The 23,393-nt window shown below is 42.9% G+C and overlaps 1 protein-coding gene across 6 annotated transcripts in view; it reads left to right on the top strand.

The window, feature by feature from the left end:
- fnip1 (folliculin interacting protein 1) overlaps positions 1 to 23,393 on the top strand; it is a 151,283-nt gene that overhangs the window by 94,837 nt on the left and 33,053 nt on the right. For all 6 annotated transcript variants that reach the window (XM_038795933.1, XM_038795932.1, XM_038795934.1 and 3 more), the window contains 6 exons: positions 1,282 to 1,353; positions 2,248 to 2,383; positions 3,233 to 3,434; positions 10,158 to 10,243; positions 13,326 to 13,472; positions 20,606 to 20,775. In XM_038795933.1, the coding sequence (XP_038651861.1) occupies positions 1,282 to 1,353; positions 2,248 to 2,383; positions 3,233 to 3,434; positions 10,158 to 10,243; positions 13,326 to 13,472; positions 20,606 to 20,775 (813 nt within the window). The remainder of the gene's footprint in view (positions 1 to 1,281; positions 1,354 to 2,247; positions 2,384 to 3,232; positions 3,435 to 10,157; positions 10,244 to 13,325; positions 13,473 to 20,605; positions 20,776 to 23,393) is intronic.

The following is a 23,393-nucleotide window of genomic DNA, read 5'->3' as shown; positions in this document are numbered from 1 at the left end:
AAATTATGCAACCATCTTCCATCCTGCGAACATGTTTGAACCAACAAACTTTCCTCTGCTTGATGAATGCGAAAATACTTGAGAGGACTGCAGCTTTCATGATTTTGTCCTTCCAGAATGCACCACAAACAGCAATGATGGATGTTATTGAGCTTCCTTTTTAAACATCTAGAAATCATCCATTTCTCGCAGCCATATAACAAGGTGCTAAGAACACTAGTCTCAAAAAACAATAGCTTGTTCCTAAGTGTGAGCCTGATGTTATACCGTGCATGATTAGTGAGTTGGCCAACGTTGATAGCTGCTTTCCCTATATGTCTCTTTTTTCTTTCATGGGATGTGGGCTTTGCTGGCAAAACTAGCATTTGTTCCCCATCCCTAATTGCTCTTGAGCTGAATGACTTGCTTGGTCATTTCAGAGGCATTTAAGAGTCAGCCACGTTTCTGTTGCATATCGGCCAGACCAGGTAAGGATGGCAGATTTTATTTCCTGAAGGACATTTGTGAACCAGATGGGGTTATACACTAATCAACGATGGCTGGCATGCTCACTATTCCTGAAACTAGTTTTGTATTCTAGATTTATTATTTGACTTTAAACGAACCCTGGCCCTTAGGGCATTAGCCTGGGCTTCTGGATTGCTAGTCCAGTGAATTAAGATTGCTGCCATATTCCCCTGTATTCTAGCCACAAGTGAACTAGCCTGTCGTAGGGTAGGAGAGGGGAAGCAAAGATGTTTCTTGCCTACAAATAATGAGTAGAAAATCCATTTAGTTTCTTGCAATTTTTTGGCAGGAGGCTAGTTATTCAGAATTGTTTTCTGTGGTGGGAGACTTTATTTGCTTATTAACGTGAGGAATCCAGCAGAGAAGATCGTGTTTCAACCTTGGAGTTAAAACAATATCATTATTGAATTATCTTTATTATGCGTTACAAAATGTTTGCAACCAAAAGCATAATTAGTCTGTTAATTTGCCAAGTAACATTCTATCAAATCTGTCATCACAAATCATCAAAAAAGCTGATCTTGATTTAGTTCAATTCTGTTTTGATTTTGGTGGTGGTTGTTTAGTAATATTGGAAATTCCGTTCTTGTTGTTGGCTGATAACTTGCATGTTCATGCGCATGATACGTCGCAGTGATTCCAGCATGTATGCTGCTTTGCACCATGTGATTGTGCAATAGTTAGTGGCTTGCCCTGTTCCACAAGTTGGTATTTTACTTGCATCAGGTTAACCTATTTAGAGGGTAGATTCTCTCACATTCCTGATATTTATAGTTCACAGCACCCCAATGGACATGCCCAGTAGAGGAATCAATGAAGACAGAGACAGTGGAATAACGCGATCTGGTGAGAATTGAATGCGTGATTTCATCTTACAGTTGTCAACCTGAAGCAAGGCTTGTAATGTTTTTCATAATTACCTATACATAGCTCTTTGTTACATTGAAATGTCTCAAAGTACTTGTCACAATTGATTTTCATAACTGTTACATTAGCAAAAATGAATTCTAATAAATACACTTTGAGCAACTTATTGTTGAAACTTACCATGGGTACAATGCAATCTTCCTTCACTTTGTGACATGGGAAAGCATTTGGCTATAACTATAATCTAGTTCAAATTAATTTAAATGGCTTCCTATAAAATGCAGAAAGCTTGATTAATGTCAATGCTGCAAACTGTATCCCATAGAGTTTTTCAAATATTATTTGATATTTCCAAGCTGACTGCCTTTAAGGTTATTGAGCCTCGTAACAAGGTCATTTCCTTAGGCGCATAACCATCTTCAACCAAACAAAACTAATCACCAGAGTCTGACAATGCTACAGTGAACGGGCTAAAAGAGAGGACAGGTGTGCGATGCGTTGTCCAGAATCTGTTCAGAGAAGCCCTAATAAACTGATAAAATCATTGTGCAAATTAAATTTTGGCATTTCAGGCCATGTAGGAGTAGGACAACGTGACTGTCCTAAATCTGCTGGTGTTTCTTTTTGTAATATGATCAATTAAAAGTACAATTTTCTAATTTTGAAGCAAGCATCAAAATGCATTGGTTATGTAATTGAATTCTTGTTTTCTTTTAAGATAGTAATGGAACACTTTTAAAGTAACTGCAAAAGTGATTAGTGATATTATGCATGTTGTACCAGAATGTACTAAAATGACCTAAGCTGTATTTTTCATAAGTTACTTTAGCAGTTGTCAGATAAGTCACAAATCTCTTCTGATAATGTCTGCAGCTTCCTTGAGCAGCCTGCTTATCACTCCATTCCCTTCACCAAGCTCCTCACTTCCAAATAGTTGTGCAAGCAGCTATCATCGTCGTTGGCGCCGGAGTCAGAATACTAGTCTTGAAAATGGAGTTTTCCCCAGATGGTAAGTCTGGAATTCTTCTTAAAGAAAAAGCAAAACTTGCTTTTCAGCATATTATATGTGCAGGTATTGTATGCCTTGCCCCCTTCGCCACCCAATATGATTGATCCCGGGTCCTCGCCGCCATGAAGGAGCAGTGCTAATCATTGCGTGACCGTACTGCCCCCGATACTTTTTCTTTTAACTTGAAGTTTAAATATTCAAATATCGGTCAAGCTTTTGTACTACTTATCTTGCCAACCTGTGATCTTCCACCCATTCAATAAATGAGGCAAGGCTAAAAAAATTCTGGTCTTGGTGTTTAAAACTAAAATAAAATAAAATGCTGTGTTGAATTGCACTGTTGATCTGTCTGCATGTCACAGAGATTTGTTCTGATAATTTTTTGGGAGTGGCAGGTTATTTGGCTAAATCTCCCTTTTTCCATTGTTTTTGTTTTCCCTCTTGCCCACCCCACACTCTCTCTTGAGTCACATTCTGTACACCATCCTTGATCCAGGCAGCTGACCACCTACAGAGCTTCTGACTTTCAGCTTTGAAGCCAAATGTTGTGGACTCTGCTTGTGTATCATCTGCATTTCCTGTGCTTCGCTGCACAACGCTTAAAGTGATGCTTCTACTTGACAGAAAAGCTAAAACTTAATTTGAATAGCACTCCTCCTTTAAGTCAGTGTCAGCTGCTATCTTAAAGCACTTTTGCTGTTCTTTGCCACAAAAGTTTTTGCTAAATTAAGTTCCTTTGTGAAGCCATTTTCATATTGAGTTGTTAACATTCATTGAAGCTTTTCTGAATATAATATATTAAATTCATCTATTAGCTATAATGCTTCTGAGTTTTTCTGTTTTTTTCAGGTCAGTAGAAGAGAGCTTTAATATGTCTGATGAAAGCTGCAGTTCGAATCCCTCCATTGTTCGAAAAAAGAAGATTGCTATTGGCATTATATTTTCGTTGTCACAAGATGAGGAAGAGAATAACAAGTTTCACGAGTTCTTCTTTGCTCATTTTCCTCTCTTTGAGAGTCATGTGAACAGACTGAAGTTTGCAATTGAGCAGGTACTCGCACTTCCTCCTTCTGCTAATCTGGAAGTGATGCCGTATGGTTTTGCCTGAGTCATTTGCTGGCCGGGTGCCACTTGCTGGTTCTGTTGCCTTCGTAACACCTAATCTGCTGAGAATTCTTTTTTAAGCCATGTACATCTGTGTAAAGGAAAATATTTATGATATTATTGGGGGGGGGAGTTCTCAGTGTAAAATGTAAAGCATAGTAAATGTAAAGTTTGACTTTTCTGTGCTCTAGTGAATGTAATTTCCTTTCATAGTTCAATCTTTTTTTTAAATGCCTCGTGAGATGAAGGTGGTGTGGATAGGAAGGGAACATTATACATCAGTGTTTGCACCCTTGTCTACTCGATCTGCCTTTATTGCACATTATGCCCCAATTGAGAACTCTAATGTCTCAGCCAGCCTTGCTCTGGAACTGGCTGCTAGCCAGTGCACGTGAGCAGCCTGATTGACTATACCTCCATGTGGAACGAGAAGCAACTAGTATCTCCTTTAAACCGCTGAATTGAACTCTCACTGTGTAAAGAATCTCATACTTCCCTACTCCACTCCAATATAAGCTTTGCAAACTTTGTTGCACTCTCGCTCCATTCTTGTATTTAATAAGCCAGCTGTTGCCATACACAGAGACTTATCACTATTGTCAGCTACTAATAAATCTGCAACAGTCAAGTTTCTGTTTACGCCATTCAGAAGTGATGTGTTCCCAACTGGGGCACTCCTCATTTACCCATGTCCAGACCGCTTAGGCATAGGTTGGCAGAGCTGAGACCTTGAAGGATCTGAAGTATATATCGGGATAGTGCAGAATTTTAAATCAGCTAAAATTGTACTTGCCATTAGAACAAGCACAGAAAAGCTTCCTGCAGGACTGCCCTACCAAATAGAGAATTGGACATCTAGGGTAAGGTGGGATGTACCCTATTCTTCAGTGACTAGTTTACCCGGTTCGCATTTACCAGGCTAACTAGTCTTATCATGACTGCCTTGGCAGACAATTAATTTGCTGTTTCAAATATGAAATTACAATTTTGTAGAAAATTTCTAATTGCCATTTGCAGACATATCAACTCTGAGCCAGTGCACCTTGAGGAAGGCCGAGATTTTCTGTCCCACTTTTCTCCGAAAAGCTTGTCACTGATTAATTCATGAGAAAACTCAAAATTGTGGGTTTGAAACCTTGTTGAGGGTACAGCAAGAATTCAAAGCTCCTCCTGAACAACATAGAGCAATATGACTTACTATTTTTTTTAAAAGTAAATGCATTGCTACTTTACTCTTAGATACAACTTGAACAGTTACCACATCCTGTTGAATAAATGTTACACCATTTGGAGTTCTGAAACTCCCATTGCAGCTTGCTTATCTGCATTCCAGTCGTTGTACTTAATGAACCTGGTATTGCTCTCTTGCCTGCCTTCCAGCACCTGTCTAGGTGCAAGTGCTTTTGGCAAAGAGTTGTACATGTCATTGCCTCTTTCCAGAACCCTTTTCTTCTCAATTGCTTTCTTTTCCCTTTGGCTGCAAATCCATTTCATATCTTTGTGCTGGATCTTTTTGTAAAAGGCAGAGGGAGCTCTTGCATTTCATACTTGAGAATTCTTTTTTTCAAAATAATTTTTATTCAAATTTTTGAACACATTTTCTCCCAATAAGGGCCCCTGGAACGACCCCGCGCTCATTAACAAGTTCAGCATCACGGCCAGATAGGCCCCCAAGTCAGAACCTTGGAGACCCTCCGGGATAGATAGAGAAAAACAGCACAGAACAGGCCCTTCGGCCCACGATGTTGCGCCGAACTTTTGTCCTAGGTTAATCATAGAATTTTGGACAATTTTTCATGGCCAATCCACCCAACCTGCACATCTTTGGACTGTGGGAGGAAACCGGAGTACCCGGAGGAAACCCACGCAGTCACGGGGAGGATGTGCAGACTCCACACAGACAGCGACCCAAGTCGAAATCATATTTGTCCTTCCAAAATGGACAACCTCACACTTGTCAGGGTTAGACTCCATCTGCCACTTCTCAGCCCAGCTCTGCATTCTATCTATGTCTCTTTGAAGCCGACAACAGCCCTCCTCACTATCCACAACTCCACCAATCTTCGTATCATCTGCAAATTTACTGACCCACCCTTCAACTCCCTCATCCAAGTCGTTAATGAAAATCACAAACAGCAGAGGACCCAGAACTGATCCCTGCGGTACGCCACTGATAACTGGGCTCCAGGCTGAATATTTGCCATCCACCACCACTCTCTGTCTTCTATCGGTTAGCCAGTTTGTTATCCAACTGGCCAAATTTCCCACTATCCCATGCCTCCTTACTTTCTGCATAAGCCTACCATGGGAAACCTTATCAAATGCCTTACTAAAATCCATGTACACTACATCCACTGCTTTACCTTCATCCACATGCTTGGTCACCTCCTCAAAGAAGTCAATAAGACTTGTAAGGCAAGACCTACCCCTCACAAATCCGTGCTGACTATCCCTAATCAAGCAATGCCTTTCCAGATGCTCAGAAATCCTATCCCTCAGTACCCTTTCCATTACTTTGCCTACCACCGAAGTAAGACTAACTGGCCTGTAATTCCCAGGGTTATCTCTATTCCCTTTTTTGAACAGGGGCACGACATTCGCCACTCTCCAATCCTCTGGTACCACTCCTGTTGACAGCGAGGACGAAAAGATCATTGCCAACGGCTCTGCAATTTCATTTCTTGCTTCCCATAGAATCCTTGGATATATCCCGTCAGTCCCGGGGGACGTGTCTATCCTCAAGTTTTTCAAAACGCGCAACACATCTTCCTTCCTGACAAGTATCTCCTCGAGCTTATCAGTCTGTTTCACACTGTCCTCTCCAACAATATGGCCCCTCTCGTTTGTAAATACTGAAGAAAAATACTTGTTCAAGACCTCTCCTATCTCTTCAGACTCAATACACAATCTCCCGCTACTGTCCTTAATCGGACCTACCCTCGATCTAGTCATTCTCATATTTCTCACATATGTGTAAAAGGCCTTGGGGTTTTCCTTGATCCTACCCGCCAAAGATTTTTCATGCCCTCTCTTAGCTCTCCTAATCCCTTTCTTCAGTTCCCTCCTGGCTATCTTGTATCCCTCCAGCGCCCTGTCTGAACCTTGTTTCTTCAGCCTTACATAAGTCTCCTTCTTCCTCTTAACAAGACATTCAACCTCCCTTATCAACCATGGTTCCCTCACTCGACCATCTCTTCCCTGCCTGACAGGGACATACATATCAAAGACACGCAATACCTGTTCCTTGAACAAGTTCCACATTTCACTTGTGTCCTTCCCTGACAGCCTATGTTCCCAACTTCTGCACTTCAATTCTTGTCTGACAGCATTGTATTTACCCTTCCCCCAATTTAAAACCTTGCCCTGTTGCACACACCTATCCCTCTCCATAACTAAAGTGAAAGTCACAGAATTGTGGTCACTACCTCCAAAATGCTCCCCCACTAACAAATCTATCACCTGCCCTGGTTCATTACCAAGTACTAAATCCAATATGGCCTCCCCTCTGGTCGGACAATCTACATACTGTGTTAGAAAAGCTTCCTGGACACACTGCACAAACACTACCCCATCCAAACTATTTGATCTAAAGAGTTTCCACTCAATGTTTGGGAAGTTGAAGTCACCTATGACTACTACCCTGTGACTTCTGCACCTTTCCAAAATCTGTTTCCCAATCTGTTCCTCCACATCTCTGCTGCTATTGGGGGGCCTATAGAAAACTCCCAACAACGTGACTGCTCCTTTCCTATTTCTGACTTCAACCCATATTACCTCAGTAGGCAGATCCCCCTCGAACTGCCTTTCTGCAGCTGTTATACTATCTCTAATTAACAATGCCACCCCCCACCTCTTTTACCATCCTCCCTAATCTTGTTGAAACATCTATAACCAGGGACCTCCAACAACCATTTCTGCCCCTCTTCTATCCAAGTTTCCGTGATGGCCACCACATCGTAGTCCCAAGTACCGATCCATGCCTTAAGTTCACCCACTTTATTCCTGATGCTTCTTGCATTAAAGTATACACACTTCAACCCATCTCCTTGCCTGCAAGTACTCTCCTTTGTCATTGTTTCCTTCCCCACTGCATCACTACGTGCTTTGGCGTCCTGACTATCGTCTTCCTTAGTTGCTGGACTACAGATCCAGTTCCCATTCCCCTGCCAAATTAGTTTAAACCCTCCCGAAGAGTACTAGAAAACCTCCCCCCCAGGATATTGGTGCCCCTCTGGTTCAGATGCAACCCGTCCTGCTTGTACAGGTCCCACCTTCCCCAGAATGCGCTCCAATTATCCAAATACCTGAATCCCTCCCTCCTACACCATTCCTGCAGCCACGTGTTCAACTGCACTCTCTCCCTATTCCTAGCCTCGCTATCACGTGGCACCGGCAACAAACCAGAGATGACAACTCTGTCTGTCCTGGCCTTTACCTTCCAGCCTAACTCCCTAAACTTGTTTATTACCTCCACACTTTTTTCCTACCTACATCGTTGGTACTAATGTGCACCACGACTTCTGGCTGCTCACCCTCCCCCTTCAGGATCCTGAAGACACGATCCGAGACAGCCCTGGCACCCGGGAGGCAACATACCTTTCGGGAGTCTCGCTCGCGACCACAGAATCTCCTATCTATTCCCTTAACCATTGAATCTCCTATTACTATTGCTTTTCTATGCTCCCCCTTTCCCTTCTGAGCCCCAGAGCCAGACTCAGTGCCAGAGACCTGGCCGCTGGGGCCTTCCCCCGGTAGGTCATCCGCCCCAACAGCATCCAAACGGTATACTTGTTTTGAAGGGGAACGGCCATGAGGGATCCCTGCACTGTCTGCCTGTTAGTTTTCTTTCCCCTGACTGTAACCCAGCTACTCTTGTCCAGTACCTTTGGTGTGGCTACCTCCCTGTAACTCTTCTCTATAACCCCCTCTGCCTCCCGGATGATCCGAAGTTCATCCAGCTCCAGCTCCAGTACCTTAGCACGGTCTCTGAGGAGCTGGAGATGGGTGCACTTCCCGCAGGTATAGTCAGCGGGGACACCAGTGGTTTCCCTCACCACCCACATCCTACAGGAGGAGCATGCAACTGCTCTAGCCTCCAGCCCCTCTTACTTTACAGAATTAGCTGCCCCTTGGACCAACTGGACCTCCGCCCTCCGACTCTACTTCCAGTCAGCTGTACTCTAAACTCCTGGCTCCCTTCACGTTCTTTGATAAATATAGGAAATGAAATGTAAGGAGCACCTTACTCCCTCCTCACCTAACTCCCTCAGTCACCAAACTCTCACTGTAGCACTCAAATGCCACAAGCTCAGCACTCCCTCAGTCACCAAACTCTCACTGTAGCACTCAAATGCCACAAGCTCAGCACTCCAGTGCCCAGGATCCGCAGGTTCTTCCGACGGGAGCGGTTCTCCATCTCCTCCATCCTCGCTAGCCATTTCTTGTGGAGCGCCTCGTGCTACTGCACCTTCACTGCCAGGCCTAGGAGTTCGTCCTCGCTCTCCGAGGCCTTTTGCCGTAGCTCTCGGATCTCTGCACCCTGAGCCGTCTGAGTCGCCATGAGCTTGTCCAGCGAGGCCTTAAACGGCTCCAGGATCTCACCCTTCAGCTCTCTGAAGCAGCTCCTGCGCCCACTGCTGCCACGCTGCCGGTTCCCCACCAGCCGCCATCTTGTTTTTCCTGCCTCGCACCTTTCTCTGCTCCAAAGCCGATTTTCTGACCGCTCCGCTCCTGGTCCAGTCCGTCCACCGGCAGATAAGCACAGTGGATGTGTTCCCACACGGGAAAAAGTCCAACCAGCACCGTTACAGGCCCTTAAAAGAGCCCAAAAGACCAAAAATAGCGTGAGCTACCGAACGTGCGGCTTAGCTCCGTATCACCGCAACCGGAAGTCCATACTTGAGAATTCTGATCAGTAGAAAAAGACTATTTGGATTTCTGTCTAATACACCAGAAACCTATCTTGCATTGGAGAAAGACAAGTCCAAAATATCCTTTGCCACTTCTCAACATACCACTGTCACAGCCGACTGAATGAATGCCACAATTTATGTCATGGTTTACCATGTCTCAAGTGTCCTAAGAAGACTCGGCAATAATTAACTAAATGTAGTGGGGTGGCACAGTGGTTAGCACTGCTGCCCCGCTACAGCAGGGACCCGGGTTCAATTCCAGCTTCATGTGGATGTTTGTACGTTCTCCCCATGTCTGCGTGGATTTCTCCGGGTGCTCCGGTTTTCCCCCCACAGTCCACAGATGTGCACGTTAGGTGGATTGGACATGATAATTGTCCTTAGGCTAGATTAAGGGGTTGTTGGGATAAGGTGGAGTGCTCTTTCAGAAGGATGGTGCTGATTCGATGGGCCGAATGGCTTCCTTCTGCACTTAAGGAAGTCTGTTGATTCTAGTCACTTTTCGTCCGTAACATCTTACCCTTTCATAGACCTAGGATCTGGTTGAAATCCCAAAATTTGGGAATGTATTCCCTTGTCTCTAGCTTCTTCAGGAGCTGCAGAAATCTCTACTTAGAAAATCAATGAAAACCATGTAAGCAGGCTTTTCTGGAACTTTTGTAATCGGGAATAAAGCCATAACCTTCCTTAGAACTAACAGGAATTTTGCATGTTTGGGCGCACCTGCTGAACACAGTTTATATTCTTGTTCTTTTTAGGCGATGAAAATGAGAAATAGAATTTCTGAGACAAACCAACGTATTCTGGGTCACTATAAAATTGGAGATGCTTTAAATGAATTCAGGTGACCATTTTGATGTTTATATACAGTGGAAATGTATTTTTTAAGCCTTTATTGTTTAAGAATGCCTCGCAGATTGCCAGCATCACACTGTAATTGGTTGTAAAATGCCTCGTAATGCTGAAAACATTCATTTTTAAATCTTTATTGCCCTCTGATGTGACCCTTGACCTCTTGTTTATGTAAATTGCATGTCTGCCTATTTATCCAATGGCAATATATTGGAATGACACATCATGGTTATTTGTCAAATCAGTGTTTTATTTTAGCATGTGGCCAAAGCAATTGCAGTGGTGGTGAAATATTCCACGTAAGAATGCTTATAGTAGGTGCTGTGGCGGGGGACTGGAGAAGGGGGTAGTGTCGGTGGTTTACGGGGCTATTTTGGGAGAGGAGAAGGCACCGCTGGAAGGGATCAAAGCAAAGTGGGAGGAAGAGTGGGAGAGGGTATGGAGGAGGGGTTCTGGTGTGAGGTGCTCCGGAGAGTGAATGCCTCCACCTCGTGTGCAAGGTTGGGGCTGATACAACTGAAGGAGGTATATAGAGCGCACCTCACAAGGTTGAGGATGAGTCGGCTCTTTGAGGGGGTAGAAATGTGTGTGAACATTGCGGGGGGGGGGGGGGGGAGAACCGGGTTCATAGGTTTTGGTCCGGTCCAAAGTTGGAGGTTTACTGGAAGGAGGTTTTTGGGGTAATCTCTAAAGTGGTGCACATGAAATTGGACCCGGGCCCTCCGGAGGCCATATTCAGGGTGTCGGACCAGCTGAGGTTGGAAACGGGTGCGGAGGCAGATGTTGTAGCCTTCGCCTCATTGATTGCCCAAAGGCGGATCCTATTGGGCTGGAGATCAACCTCTCCACCCTGTGGCCTGGCGTGGCGGGTGGACCTGCTGGAATTCCTGACTCTTGAGAAGGTCAAATTTGAACTGAGGGGAAAGATGGAGGGATTCAGCAGCACGGTTCAATTCCCGTACCAGCTTCCCCGAACAGGCACCGGAATGTGGCGACTAGGGGCTTTTCACAGTAACTTCATTTGAAGCCTACACGTGACAATAAGTGATTTTCATTCATTCATTTTCATGGGTGTTAGTCATTATGCACTTTCGAGAATTGGATTGCATCGAGCATTTGTTGGGGGGGGGGGGGGTTGCGGGGAGGGGACTGTATGTGCCAATGGTGATGATGGGTGATTCCTTTTTGTTTATGTTATCATGTGGGTTGCTGTTCGGGGGTTTGGTGGGAGGATGGGATTATTATTGATCTGGGGATTGATATTGCATTCGTTACTGATTATTGTTCATTGTTGGTGGGTGTAAATTTGGGGGAAAATGTGAAAAAGGAGAATAAAAATATTTTTTTTACAAAAGAATGTTTATAGTGTTGGCATAATATTCCACACCTAGTATCTTGTTTATCTACCCAAAAAAATTATCATGTGGATAAAATACAAATTAAATTGTGAATGGCATGATGAATTCTGGTGTTTGGCCTCCTCGATGGTGGTAAACTGAATCCTCTAGCAATATTGCCCAAACACACTGTTGCTTTTCCCTTGAAGAATTTATAAGGTACAAAATGGCCATGATGTGTTTATTTGAAGTTAATGTTCCCTCTTACTCTTTGCATTCGCTACCCCTTCAACAATTCCTTGGGTTGCATGTGATTTGCCACCCAGGATATTTAACCGGTCAGCTGCTGCCAGGGTTTTCTTACTGTCATTTTGTAGCTGCTGCTGATGTATCAAGAGTAGTCTGAGGTGAAGTATGTCTTTTTGTACTATATGCGTGGTGCGATATTTATTCAATTGAGGGCAGCTTCACAAACCAGAAATAGAGTTTTGTTCAAAAGTCTCACGTAACAGCTAAATCGAGGTGGATATAATGGCCGCAGATCAACTGAGTGTAGTTATTGTAGTTGTAATTATTAGGATTAAAAACACCCAACATCTACAGGAAAAATGAACACGCCATAGTCAGTGGCTTCTTCTGAAGAATCCTTCACAGGATCTACCACATAGCATGCATCTGCAATGGAATATTCTTAAAACAGCACCGAATGAGATACTTCAGTATCTGCCTATGTTAATTAAGCGCAGACACTTTGGTTGAGGGCATATTCGGGGTTTTGTCCTTCAATCAGAGATTACCTTACCACTGTCACAGCCTCCTCAGATCCCACGTGTAAGTTATTACCTTGGCTATAAATAGCATTGCCAGCAATGAATTGCTGCAGTCCTTTGCAACTTTCAACCAACTTTGTTTTAGCTGGAAGGCTTTCTTTGAATTCTGCATGAGGTGCATAAAAAAATATGTATCTTGGTCTTCGGTCAGATGCTGAGCTTTGTCATCTGGACAAGCTACTGTAGCAGAGGAGTTTATACTTGAGTGGAAGATCCTTTCACTTCCTGTATTTTTGTTGCGTTATTATGTTTATCAACGGGAAAAAATTATTACGTGTTTTCAATTTGAAACCGCTTAAGAGAATTGCCACAGCTGTGCTGACTTTTTCCAGTGAGTTTTTTTTTGGATTAAAGACTTTAAAATGTTTGAGATGCAGCTTTCCATTCTGCCAGTCACATGTCTGCTGGCTCACTGCCAGTGGAATTTGATAACTGCCAGGGGAGCATATATCAGTTTCAGCTTATGCCAAAAACCGTTAAGAATAGCAGGTTGTACATTGCTTGCTATGAAATATAATCAGCTCCTCTAAGCACAACAAATACTTCCAATATATTGTACACTTGGGTAACATTAGAAGACATTGGGCAGGACAGCTCACGATAAGTGATTCCAATGGGTGTCCCACACTGGAACAAGCTGCCCAAGGAACCAGTCGCAGCCCCATCAAACATCTTCAAGACCCATCTTTAGATAATTTTCATTTGAAAATTTCCATTATCAGCATGACCATTTCAGAATGTTTTAGTCAGCACTGCCCATTTAATTGTTGGCTGAATACACTTATTTGTCTGATGCCGACACAACTAAAGCAGAAGGGTGTATTTTCTGAAGAAAAATTGCTTTGCTCAGATCCCAAAGAAAATTGATCTTTGTTCCTCTTTTCCCCCTCCCGTTTCCCAAAATTAGGACTGCGATACATAATCTTTACATAATGCCAAGGATTGTAGAACCTGTATGGTTAACCATGATGTCTGGAACACCTGAAAAAAACCTGCTTTGCCAACAGTTTATGAAGGAGTTTGCTTTACTCATGGAACAAACATCAAAGAACCAGTTGAGTATTGAGGGGGATGTTCGCAAGCTGGGAAGGAGAAAAATAACTATGTACCGGGGAATGGTCGCCGATTTGAAGCGTTAACTGCGTGTCTTTCTCCACAGATGCTGGTTAATCCGCTGAGTATTTCCAGCATTTTTATTTCACAATTATTGTGTAGTGTTTGCAAGAAAGAAGCAGGTGAAATCAGTAATCCATCAACTGCTTAAATATTGTTGGTCAGATTTTCTTTCTCTTACTTTTGATTTGTTTCAATATTTAGTTGCCTGGAGGAAAGTTCAATTTTGCTTTTTAAAACAACCTTTATTAGAATATGTAATAATGGGCAGAGATCCGATCCACTGCACTTCACCTTATAATGGGGGAGGCATAAAGTGAGGGTCAGATAATTTTCAGTGGGCAAAGAGGCAAAAATAGTCTGATGCCGTCGAATGCCCCTTGTGCACCATCCAGTGGTGGAATATAAAATTGCACTTGCAAAGGACGAAGAGTTTATCTCTTACCTGCTTTCCCCTTTTCAACCAAAGAATAAAGCAGGAAAAATCACGAGAGAAAGTAAAAATCTTACATGTTCTCTTTTGAGTTCAAAAGAGTTTCCAACCCTCAAGGATTTACTTTTCATACCCTTTTTGCGGACAGGAGTTAGAAGCACCTTTGTTTGCTACTTTTCTTGCTACTTTTAACCTGACTGTAAGGAGACAAAAGGAGATAATAACACATACATTTTAATTTTCAATTCTTGCTGTGAAAGTCCCCCAGATTCTTCAGAGTCAGTAGGTTTAGGGACTCATCATATAGGATTCACAAAAATGGTTCCAGGGCTGTACAAAAATGCACAAATTAGGTGGATTGGCCATGCTAAATTTCCCCTAAGTGTCCAAAGATTAGCTGGAGCTACAGGGATAGGGCAGGGGATTGGGCCTCGGTAGGGAGCACTTTCGGAGTGTTGGTGCAAACTCGATAGGGCGGGTGGCCTCCTTCTGCACTGTAAGGATTCTATGATGAGGAACTTCAGTTACGAAGATGGATTAGAAAATTGGGACTATTTTCCTTGGAGTAAAGAAAGCTGAGAGGAGACTTGATAGAGGTATTCAAAATCATGCGGGATCTGGACAGAGTAGATAGGGACAAACTGTTCCCACTCATGAGAAGGAGAGGGCAAAGATTTAAAGTAATTGGTAAAAGAAGCAAAAGTGATATAAGGAAAAGCTTTTTCACGTGGCAAATGGTCGAGGTATGGAATGTAAGGCTGAGAGTATGTGGAGGTAGGTTCAAAAGGAAATTAAACAGTTATCTGAAAAGGAAGAATGTGCAGGGCTATGGGGAGAAGGTGAGAAAATAGCACTAAATTAATAGCTTGTTTGGAGAGCCAGTGCAGAACATGATGCTGAATGGCCCCCTGTCTGTAACAATTCTGTGATTTGCAAGGATTAATTTGAATCTTCCAGTGTTCATTATTGATGCCTAAAAATACAGATTTGTGTTACACAAATGTGAATAATTATTCTCTTTACTTTATTATACTGGGTAACAATTGATTTTTGTTAACTTTATGATGACCACGATTCCCCTCCTCTCTTCTATCCACCCTGCCCCCTTGCCACCTTTTGGGTGAGCGGAAGAACTTGACTCCAGCACCTGGAGGGGTGACCTGTTTTCAAGATAATCAATGAGGTATCCAACAACCCAGGGAAGAAGTCTTCCTTCTTGTTGGTGAGCGCATGGACTTCATGTGGGAGTGGCTCCTTGGAGCATTGGTTTTCAAACTGGAGTGCATGACAGGATCTGGCTGGTCCACAAGTCATCGGATTTAGTTCGTTTGGGTGAACATGAGATGCTGACGATCCCAAAAATGTAATTTCTGTATTTGGTGATTTACTGTGTCTATACAAGAATTAAAATTTCTTTCTGGATCTCACAATCTCACTATTTAATTTGCATTGCTGACCCTGTCTTTCAGACATTCGGGCAGAAATTTTATTTATTCATTCGTGTGATACAAGTGTCGCTGTCAAGACCACCATTTGCTATCAATCGCTAATTGCCCTTGCGAAGGTGGCGATGAGTTCCCTTCTTCAACTGCTGCAGTGCATGTGGTGAAGGTACTCCCATACTTCTGTGAGGAAGGTAGTTCCAAGATTTTGACCCAGTGATGCTGAAGGTTCAGCAATATATTTCCAACTCATAACAGTGTGTGAGTTGGAAAGAAATCTGGAGGGGATGATGATCCAGTGCCCTTGTCCTTGGCAGAGATCACAAATCTGGAGGTTTCTATTGAAGAAGTCTTGGAGAATTGCTGTAATGCACCTTGTAGATAGGAAACTTTGACAAGGTACCTCATGGTAGACTGGTACAAAAGGTGAAGTCGCAGGGGATCAGAGGCGAGCTGTCAAGTTGGAAACAGAACTGGCTCGGGCACAGAAGGCAGTAGCAGTAGAAGGGTGCTTTTCTGAATGGAGGACAGTGACTAGCGAAATTCCACAGGGATCAGTTCTGGGGCCTTTGTTGTTTGTGGTGTATATAAATGATTTGGAAGAAAATGTAGCTGGTCTGATTAGTAAGTTTGCAGACGACACAAAAATTGGTGGAGTTGCAGTTTGTTATGGCCAGGGTTTAGAAAGCTCCAATGTATATCATGGAGTTCACCTGACGTACAACTGTTCATTGATTTTGGTTACGATGAAAGGCCTGCCTTTCAGGTGTTATTCAACAGAGGCCTTGAGCCTTTTAATCAGAAACAAAGTTTGTTCTACAAATTTAGTTACCATTTTTATAAAAACACACAGTAAGCATTTTTATCCAACGTAAATACCCCACACAGCTACACTGCTCTATGTATAACCCTTAATGAATTCCCCCTTTAGCTGTTCCAATCTAATAACAAGTTCCCATAAACCAGAAAATCCCTTTTCAAAGGTGCGGCCCAGCCCACAGCACTCGAGACCTGGTATGGATGCTCCTGTTTCCTTTCCAAAACAGCAGGTTTGAATTTCTTCCAGAAAGCAGTTATTTCTTTTCAAGTTATCAAGCAGTCTGGAAACTGCTTTTAAAATGCATATAGAGAAAAAGCCTTCATTCAACCTGTACAGAACAAAACCAGTTCAAACTCAAAAGCGAAAGTAAAACCAACACTCAGAGCCAACACAATAAATGGTAGAACTGTTGCAAGTACTGATGGGCAGAGAAATCTGGGTGTGCATGTCCACCGATCACAAAGTGGCAATGTATGTGGATAAGGTGGTCAAGAACGCATATGGCATGCTGGCCTTCATCAGTCAGAGCATTGAATATAAAAATTTGCAAGTCATGTTGCAGCTGTACAGAACCTTAGTTAGGCCTCATTTGGAATACTGTGTACAATTCTGGTCCCCATACTACCAGAAAGATGTGGATGCTTTGGAGAGATTTACTAGGAAGTGCCTGGTATGGAGGGCATTAGCTATGAGGAAAGGTTAAATAAATTCAGTCTGTTCTCCCTGGAATGACGGAGGTTGAGAGGTGACCTGATAGAGGTCTATAAGATTGAGTGGCATGGACAGAGTGGATAGTCAAATGATCATTCCTAGGGCAGGAGAGTCTAGTACTAGGGGACATAGGTTTAAAGTGCGTGGGGAAAAGTTTAGAACAGATGTGCGAGGCAAGTTTCTTACACCGAAGGTGGTAAATATATGGAACGCGCTGCCTGGGAAGATGGTGGGAGCAGGTACGATGGGGGCATTTAAGGGGCATCTGGACAAATATATGAATAGAGTGGGAATGGCAGGATACGGACTCCGTAAGTGCATTTGATTTTAGTTTAGTCAGGTGCCATGGCCGAAGCAGGCTTGGAGGGCCAAAGGGCCTGTTCCTGTGCTGTATTGTTCTTTGTTCTTTGAAACACTGCAGCCACATCTGCTGGTAGCAGATAGGGTCAGTCTGACGGACAGCTTTGTCCTGGATATTAAGTTTCTTGAGTTTTTAAGCTGTACTCATCCAAGCAGATGAAGAGCATTCCATCACACTCCTGACTTGAGCATTGCAAATGGTGGAACGGCTTTGGAAGTATGGAGGTGAGTCACTCATACCAGTTGGCCACCGCGTTTATGTGGCTGGCACAGTTACGTTTCTCATCCATGGTGACTATAAGAATGTCAATGATGTGGGATTCAACAATAGTTATACCGTTGAATATCAAGGCCTGATTGTTAGACGTTTTCTTCTTGGGGATGGTCATTGCCTGACATCTAGTGGCACAAATCTTTGCAATTTATGAGCCCAAACCTAAATGTTGTTCAGATCTTGCTGCGTGGTCATGGACTGTTTCAATCCGTGCGAAGATGAATGGAGAGAACGCTGAAATCACTACCAAATGTTCCCATGCCTGACCTTGTGTTGGAGGAAAGATCATTGATAAAGCAGTGAAGATGGTTGGACCTAGGACACTACCTTGAGGAGCTCCTGCAAGTAACAATGTCTCGGCCTTGAGATGATTAACCTTGAATAACCAGAACCAATAACCTGTACTAAGTATAGCTAGCTAGTGGAGAGTTTTCTCCAGATTCCCACTGATTTCAATTTTACTATGACATCTTGATGCCACACTTGATTAAATGCTCCCCTGATGTCAGGGGCAGTCACTTTCACCACACCCCTGAAATTAAATTTTCTTGTCTATGTTTGGACCAAGGTTGTAATTAGGTCTGGAGCCAAGTAATCCTGAGGAACCCAAACTGAACATTGGCGTGTTCAATGCTGCTTGATAGTCCTGTTGACAACCCTTTCCATCACTTTGCTGGTGATTGAGTGTAGACTCCAGAAAATTCACTCAAACTAATTCCTGGGGTGAGGGTGTATCTTATGAATAAAAGTGGAACAGTTTGGACCTATACCCATTGGTGTTTAGAAGATTGAGTGGTGATCTTAATGAAGCATACAAGATCCTGAGGGTCTTGATAGGGTGGATACCAGGAAGATGTTTCCTCAAGTAGGGGAGACTAGGAGACACCGTTTTAAACAGAGATGAAAGGATACATTTTTACTTGATGATCTTTAGCATGTACAATCTTCTTTCCCAGGAAGCATTGGGGTTGGGACATTGAATTTACTTGAGACTTAGTTAGAAATATTTTTGATAGACAAGGGAGTCTAGGGTTATGGTGGGGCCAGTCAGGAAGGTGGAGTTGAGACCACAACTAGATCAGCCACAACCTTATTGAATGGCAGAGCAGGTTCAAAAGGCCAAATGGCTTACTCGTGCTCCAAGTCCTATGTTCTTTTGATCCTATGTACTGATGGGACAGTAATTGGCCAGACTGGATTTGTCCTGTTTTTTGTGGACATGAAATATCTTGGCAATTTTCCACTGTCAGGTAGATTCCAGTCTTGCCGCTGTATCTGAACAGCTTGGCTCAGGCACGACTAGTTGTAAAACACATTTCCAGCACTACCGTTGGGATGTTGTCACAGCCAATATCCTTTACTGCAACCAGTGTCTTCAGCCAGTTCTTGATATCACTTGGAATGAACCAAATTGCCTCGACTCGATGAGTCAAATGGCCTCCTTCTGTGCCTTAAATAACTGTATGTAAATTACTGAGTTTGGCATCTGTGATGCTGGGGACTTCGGGTTGGTCATGACAGACCACTAATTTGATAGTTCTGGCTGAAGGTGGATGCAAATGTTTCAGCTTTGTATTTTTATTCACATACTGGGTTTTGTCTTCATTGGGGATGTTAATGGAGACGATGACTCCTGTTAATTATTTTGGTTGTCCCATCACCATTCGTGACTGGATGTGACAGGACTGCAGCGCTTTGAATTGATCTGCTGGTGTGGATTGCTTAGCTCTGCCTATCGCATGCTGCTCCTGCTGTTTAGCATGCATGTAGTCCTGTATCGTATCTTCACCAGATTGACAGCTCACTTTTAGGTATGCCTGCTCCTGCTTGTGGCATGCTCTTCTGCAGTCCTCATTGAACAAAGTGATGTCCACTGGCTTGCTGGTAATGATCGAGTGGGGGATATTCCAGGCCTTGAGGTTACAGATTGTGGTTGAATACAATTCTGCTGATACCGTCTCATTGATCCCCAGTTTTAATTTGCTAGATCTGTTCTATATTTATCCCAGTTCGCACAATGGTGGTGTCATGCAATGCAATGGAAGTAATCCTTGATGTGAAGAGGGGACTTTATCTCTGCAAAGACCCTACTGTGGTCATTCCCATCCATGCTGTCATGGACAGATTCATCTGCGAAAGAGGACAGGCAAGGATGAGGCCAAGGTGGTTTTTCCCTCTTGGTGTTCTCGCTATCTGCTGCAGGCCGCAGATATGTACTTTAGGAATCCGGCAACTCGGTCAATAATGGTGCACCACGCCACCTTGGTGATTAAAAATTTAAGACACCTCCCCCACTGCCAGAGTGCCCTTGTCACTGTCAATGTTGCCTCGAAGTGCTATTCAAGATGGAGGAGTACTGATTTTATTAGCTGTGTGATGGGGCTAGGTGTTAATTCGTAGGACATTTCCTTGAAAATTTTATCTGATGCCATGAGACTTCATGGGGCCTGGAGTCAATCGTGAAGAATATCAGGGCCACTTCTTCCTGACTTGCATCTCTGGTGAGTCCGTCTTGCCAGTGAAACTGGGCATACCCAGGGATGTTATGGAAATGTCTAGGACATTGGCTAAAAGTGTGATTCTTTGAGTATGATTGTCAGACAAGTAATCTGATGGGCAGCCCTCCTAATTCTGGCACAGATCACCGGATAATATTGACTAGGCTGGGTTAGCCTAGTCAATAATATTTTGTCTGAATCTATTGCCTTGGTCGATGCCAGATGGTCCACCCAATTTTATTATAATTTTCAATGGCAGTCTGACCTGAGTAGCTTGCTAGGCAGTATGTAAGTATTTGTAGGAGTTCTTGGGACCACAGAATGTCCTAGACTAAAATAGGGAACTTGGTAAATTGGGGTTTGAACCTCTATCCCTCTACTGTAATGCCATCATTTGTACCTCAGTTGTGCATTTCCTCTTTGCTCTGAGACAAAAAAAATGGACTTACTGTTTAATGTACAAATTCCATTTGAAAGTAGAATTAATATATGTGACCTGTCTGAATTGCTCAATTTTGTTTCTTGTCTTTAATCAGGTTTCTGCCAGCCCTGATTACTGCTGTCCTCACAAATCATCTTGCCTGGGTCCCAACAGTAATGCCAAATGGTCAACCACCTATTAAGATTTTCTTGGAAAAACATTCCTCGCGAAGTGTGGATATGCTATCGAAGTCAAACCCATATAACCCCCTTTGGGCCCAATTAGGTAAGTCCTACTCTGCAAAGTATGTTTGCGGATGTAGCATAATTGGGAGGGTGGGTAGATTGGGCTTGAGTTTGCACTTATTTCCACCAGTTAATTCAGCACTGAAAATGCTTGCATTGATATAATGCCTTTCACAACGGCAGGATGTTTCAAAACACCACACAGAAGTGTACTGATTGTTGTAATATAGAGGCCTACCGACTGAACTGGCTTGGGACAATTCACACCTCTTTAACCTGGAGTTACCTCTCTCTCTGCATCTTTGATGATTTGATTGCCTGCAGGTGCTCGCATTCCGGGGCATCTCTGACTGTGTCTATATAAACATTTCTGGAACAAGCCTTTCCATTCACCTGAAGAAGGAGCCGTGCTCCGAAAGCTCGTGTTTGAAACAAACCTGTTGGACTTTAACCTGGTGTTGTAAGACTTCTTACTGTGTAATATAGATAAGTGGTTGTAATTTTTAAAAATAAATTTAGAGTACCCAATTCATTTTTTTCCAAATAAGGGGCAAGTTAGTGTGGCCAATTCACCCACCCTGCACATCTTTTGGGTTGTGGGGTGTGAGACCAACCCAGACACTTGTAGAATGTGCAAACTCCACAAGGACAGTGACCCGGGTCTTCGGCACCATGAGGCAACACGCCAACTACTGTGCCACCATGCTGCCGATATGGGGTTGTAATGTGGCAAACAAATGTAACATAATGCAGCCTGGGCAGAATTTCCTGAACGAGCAAAAAAATCAGGGAATTTGAGCGTGTGTTTTCACCCAAGCTCATGTTTTCTGCAATTCTTTATGCGGTTCAAAATATTGGCTTCTGCAAAGATCAGTGCTTGGCTTGGGCCTCAGCTAATTAATGTCCATATCAATGACTTAAATGAGGGGCTGAGTGTAAAAAATCCAACTTTGATGACAATACAAATTTAGGTTGGAAAAGTAAGCTGTGAGGAGAACACAAGAGTCTGCAAAGAGACGTAGACAGGTGAAGTGATTGGACATGCAGGCAGCAAATGTTTTATAATATGGGGAATTGTGAAATTATCCACTTTGATAGGTAGAATGGAAAAGCAGAATATATTTAAACTGTTAGCAGGAGACAGTAAATGTTGAGACACAGAGACATTTAGGTGTTCTAGTACATATATCACAGAAATGTTAACATACACGCACAGGAAACATCTTGGAAGGTAAATGATATGTTAGCCTTTATTGGAGAAGGGTTGGAATATAAAGTAAAGAACTCTTAACATTCATCTTGGGTTTGGTGATACCTCACCATCAATACTGTTTTGAACCCCTTCCCAAAGAAGGATATTGTACTTTGTCATTTGAGAGTACCTTTAAGAAATGGGTGTTTATTACTGCAGTGATGTCAAAGAGTGGGTGGCGCTGGGCTGTTTGTCAGCTTTTTACTTTCATTTTAGGCTGTTTGCTGTAGGGTGTGTTTTAGTTTCGTTTTCAGAGCTGGATAGCTGCAGTCACAGCCAGAAGGTGTATTAGAGTCTCTATATAATTTAAAGACTGTGAATCGATCCTGGTGATTTAAAACTAATAACATTAGTGACTTTAACCTGATGTGCTTCTGGTAAAAGGTATTTTAAGTCTTATGGATGTTAAAAGGAAAGCTTAAAGGATTACTTAGTGTTGTATTCTTTGGGGGTTGTATTTGAATTAATGGTTGCTAAGTTGTTCACTATGTTTTAAAAAGGTTAACTTGAGTGTTCATAGAATAAACATTGTTTTGCTTTTAAAAAAAAAAAAAATTTCCATTTCTGCTCCACCACACCTGTAGAGTGGGCCATGTGCTCCCCATACCGCAGTCTATTAAAGGTTGTGGGTCAAGTAAACTCCATGATACACTTTGGGGTTCTCTAAACCCTGGCCCATAACAACTTGCCTTGAAAGTGATTCAGCAAAGCTTCACTATATTGATTCCTGAGAGGGGGTTGTCGTACGAAGAGAGATGGAGTAGAATGAGCTTATGTTCTCTGAAATTTAGAAAGATGTACGGTGATCTTGTTCAAAGATTTTAAAGTATTAGACGGCTTGATGGTGTAAATGCTGAGAGGATCTTCCCTTTGGCTAGACAATCCAGTACTCTCAGGGTAAGAGATTAAGGGCAATGTTCCCTCCACAGCAAAGCAGCAACCTGAGAACTGCCACGCAAACTGTGAGCAAGTTGTCCCTCTAAGTTAAAACTTTAAAAAATTTAACTCGCCCATACACTTGAACACACACTAAAAACTATTAGAGGTTAGACATGAAATAAAAACGCAAAGTGCTGGATAAGCTCAGCGGGCCTGGCAGCATCTGTGGAAAGAGAAACCGAGTTAACATTTCGAGTCCATCAACCCTTCCACATAACATGGTTGTCCATTTAAGACTTGGATGAGAAATGTCTTCGCAGGAATGTGTATATAGAAATCTCAAGAGGTCTGTCAATGCTGTTTTTTTTAGTATATTCATGAATTAAATTGTAAAAAATGTTGGGTGCTGAGGGAATCAGGGAAATGGAAATAGGACAGGGAAGTATAATAATCATTTTTTATTGTCACAAGTATGAAGTTACTGTTAAAAGCCCCTAGTCGCCATATTCCGGCGCCTGTTCAGGTAA

Source organism: Scyliorhinus canicula, chromosome 4, assembly GCF_902713615.1.
Source record: "Scyliorhinus canicula chromosome 4, sScyCan1.1, whole genome shotgun sequence".
Taxonomy (NCBI): Eukaryota; Metazoa; Chordata; class Chondrichthyes; order Carcharhiniformes; family Scyliorhinidae; genus Scyliorhinus; species Scyliorhinus canicula.
The sequence above is the reverse complement of the archived record's forward strand: the minus strand, read 5'-3'. Positions and strand labels throughout refer to the sequence as shown.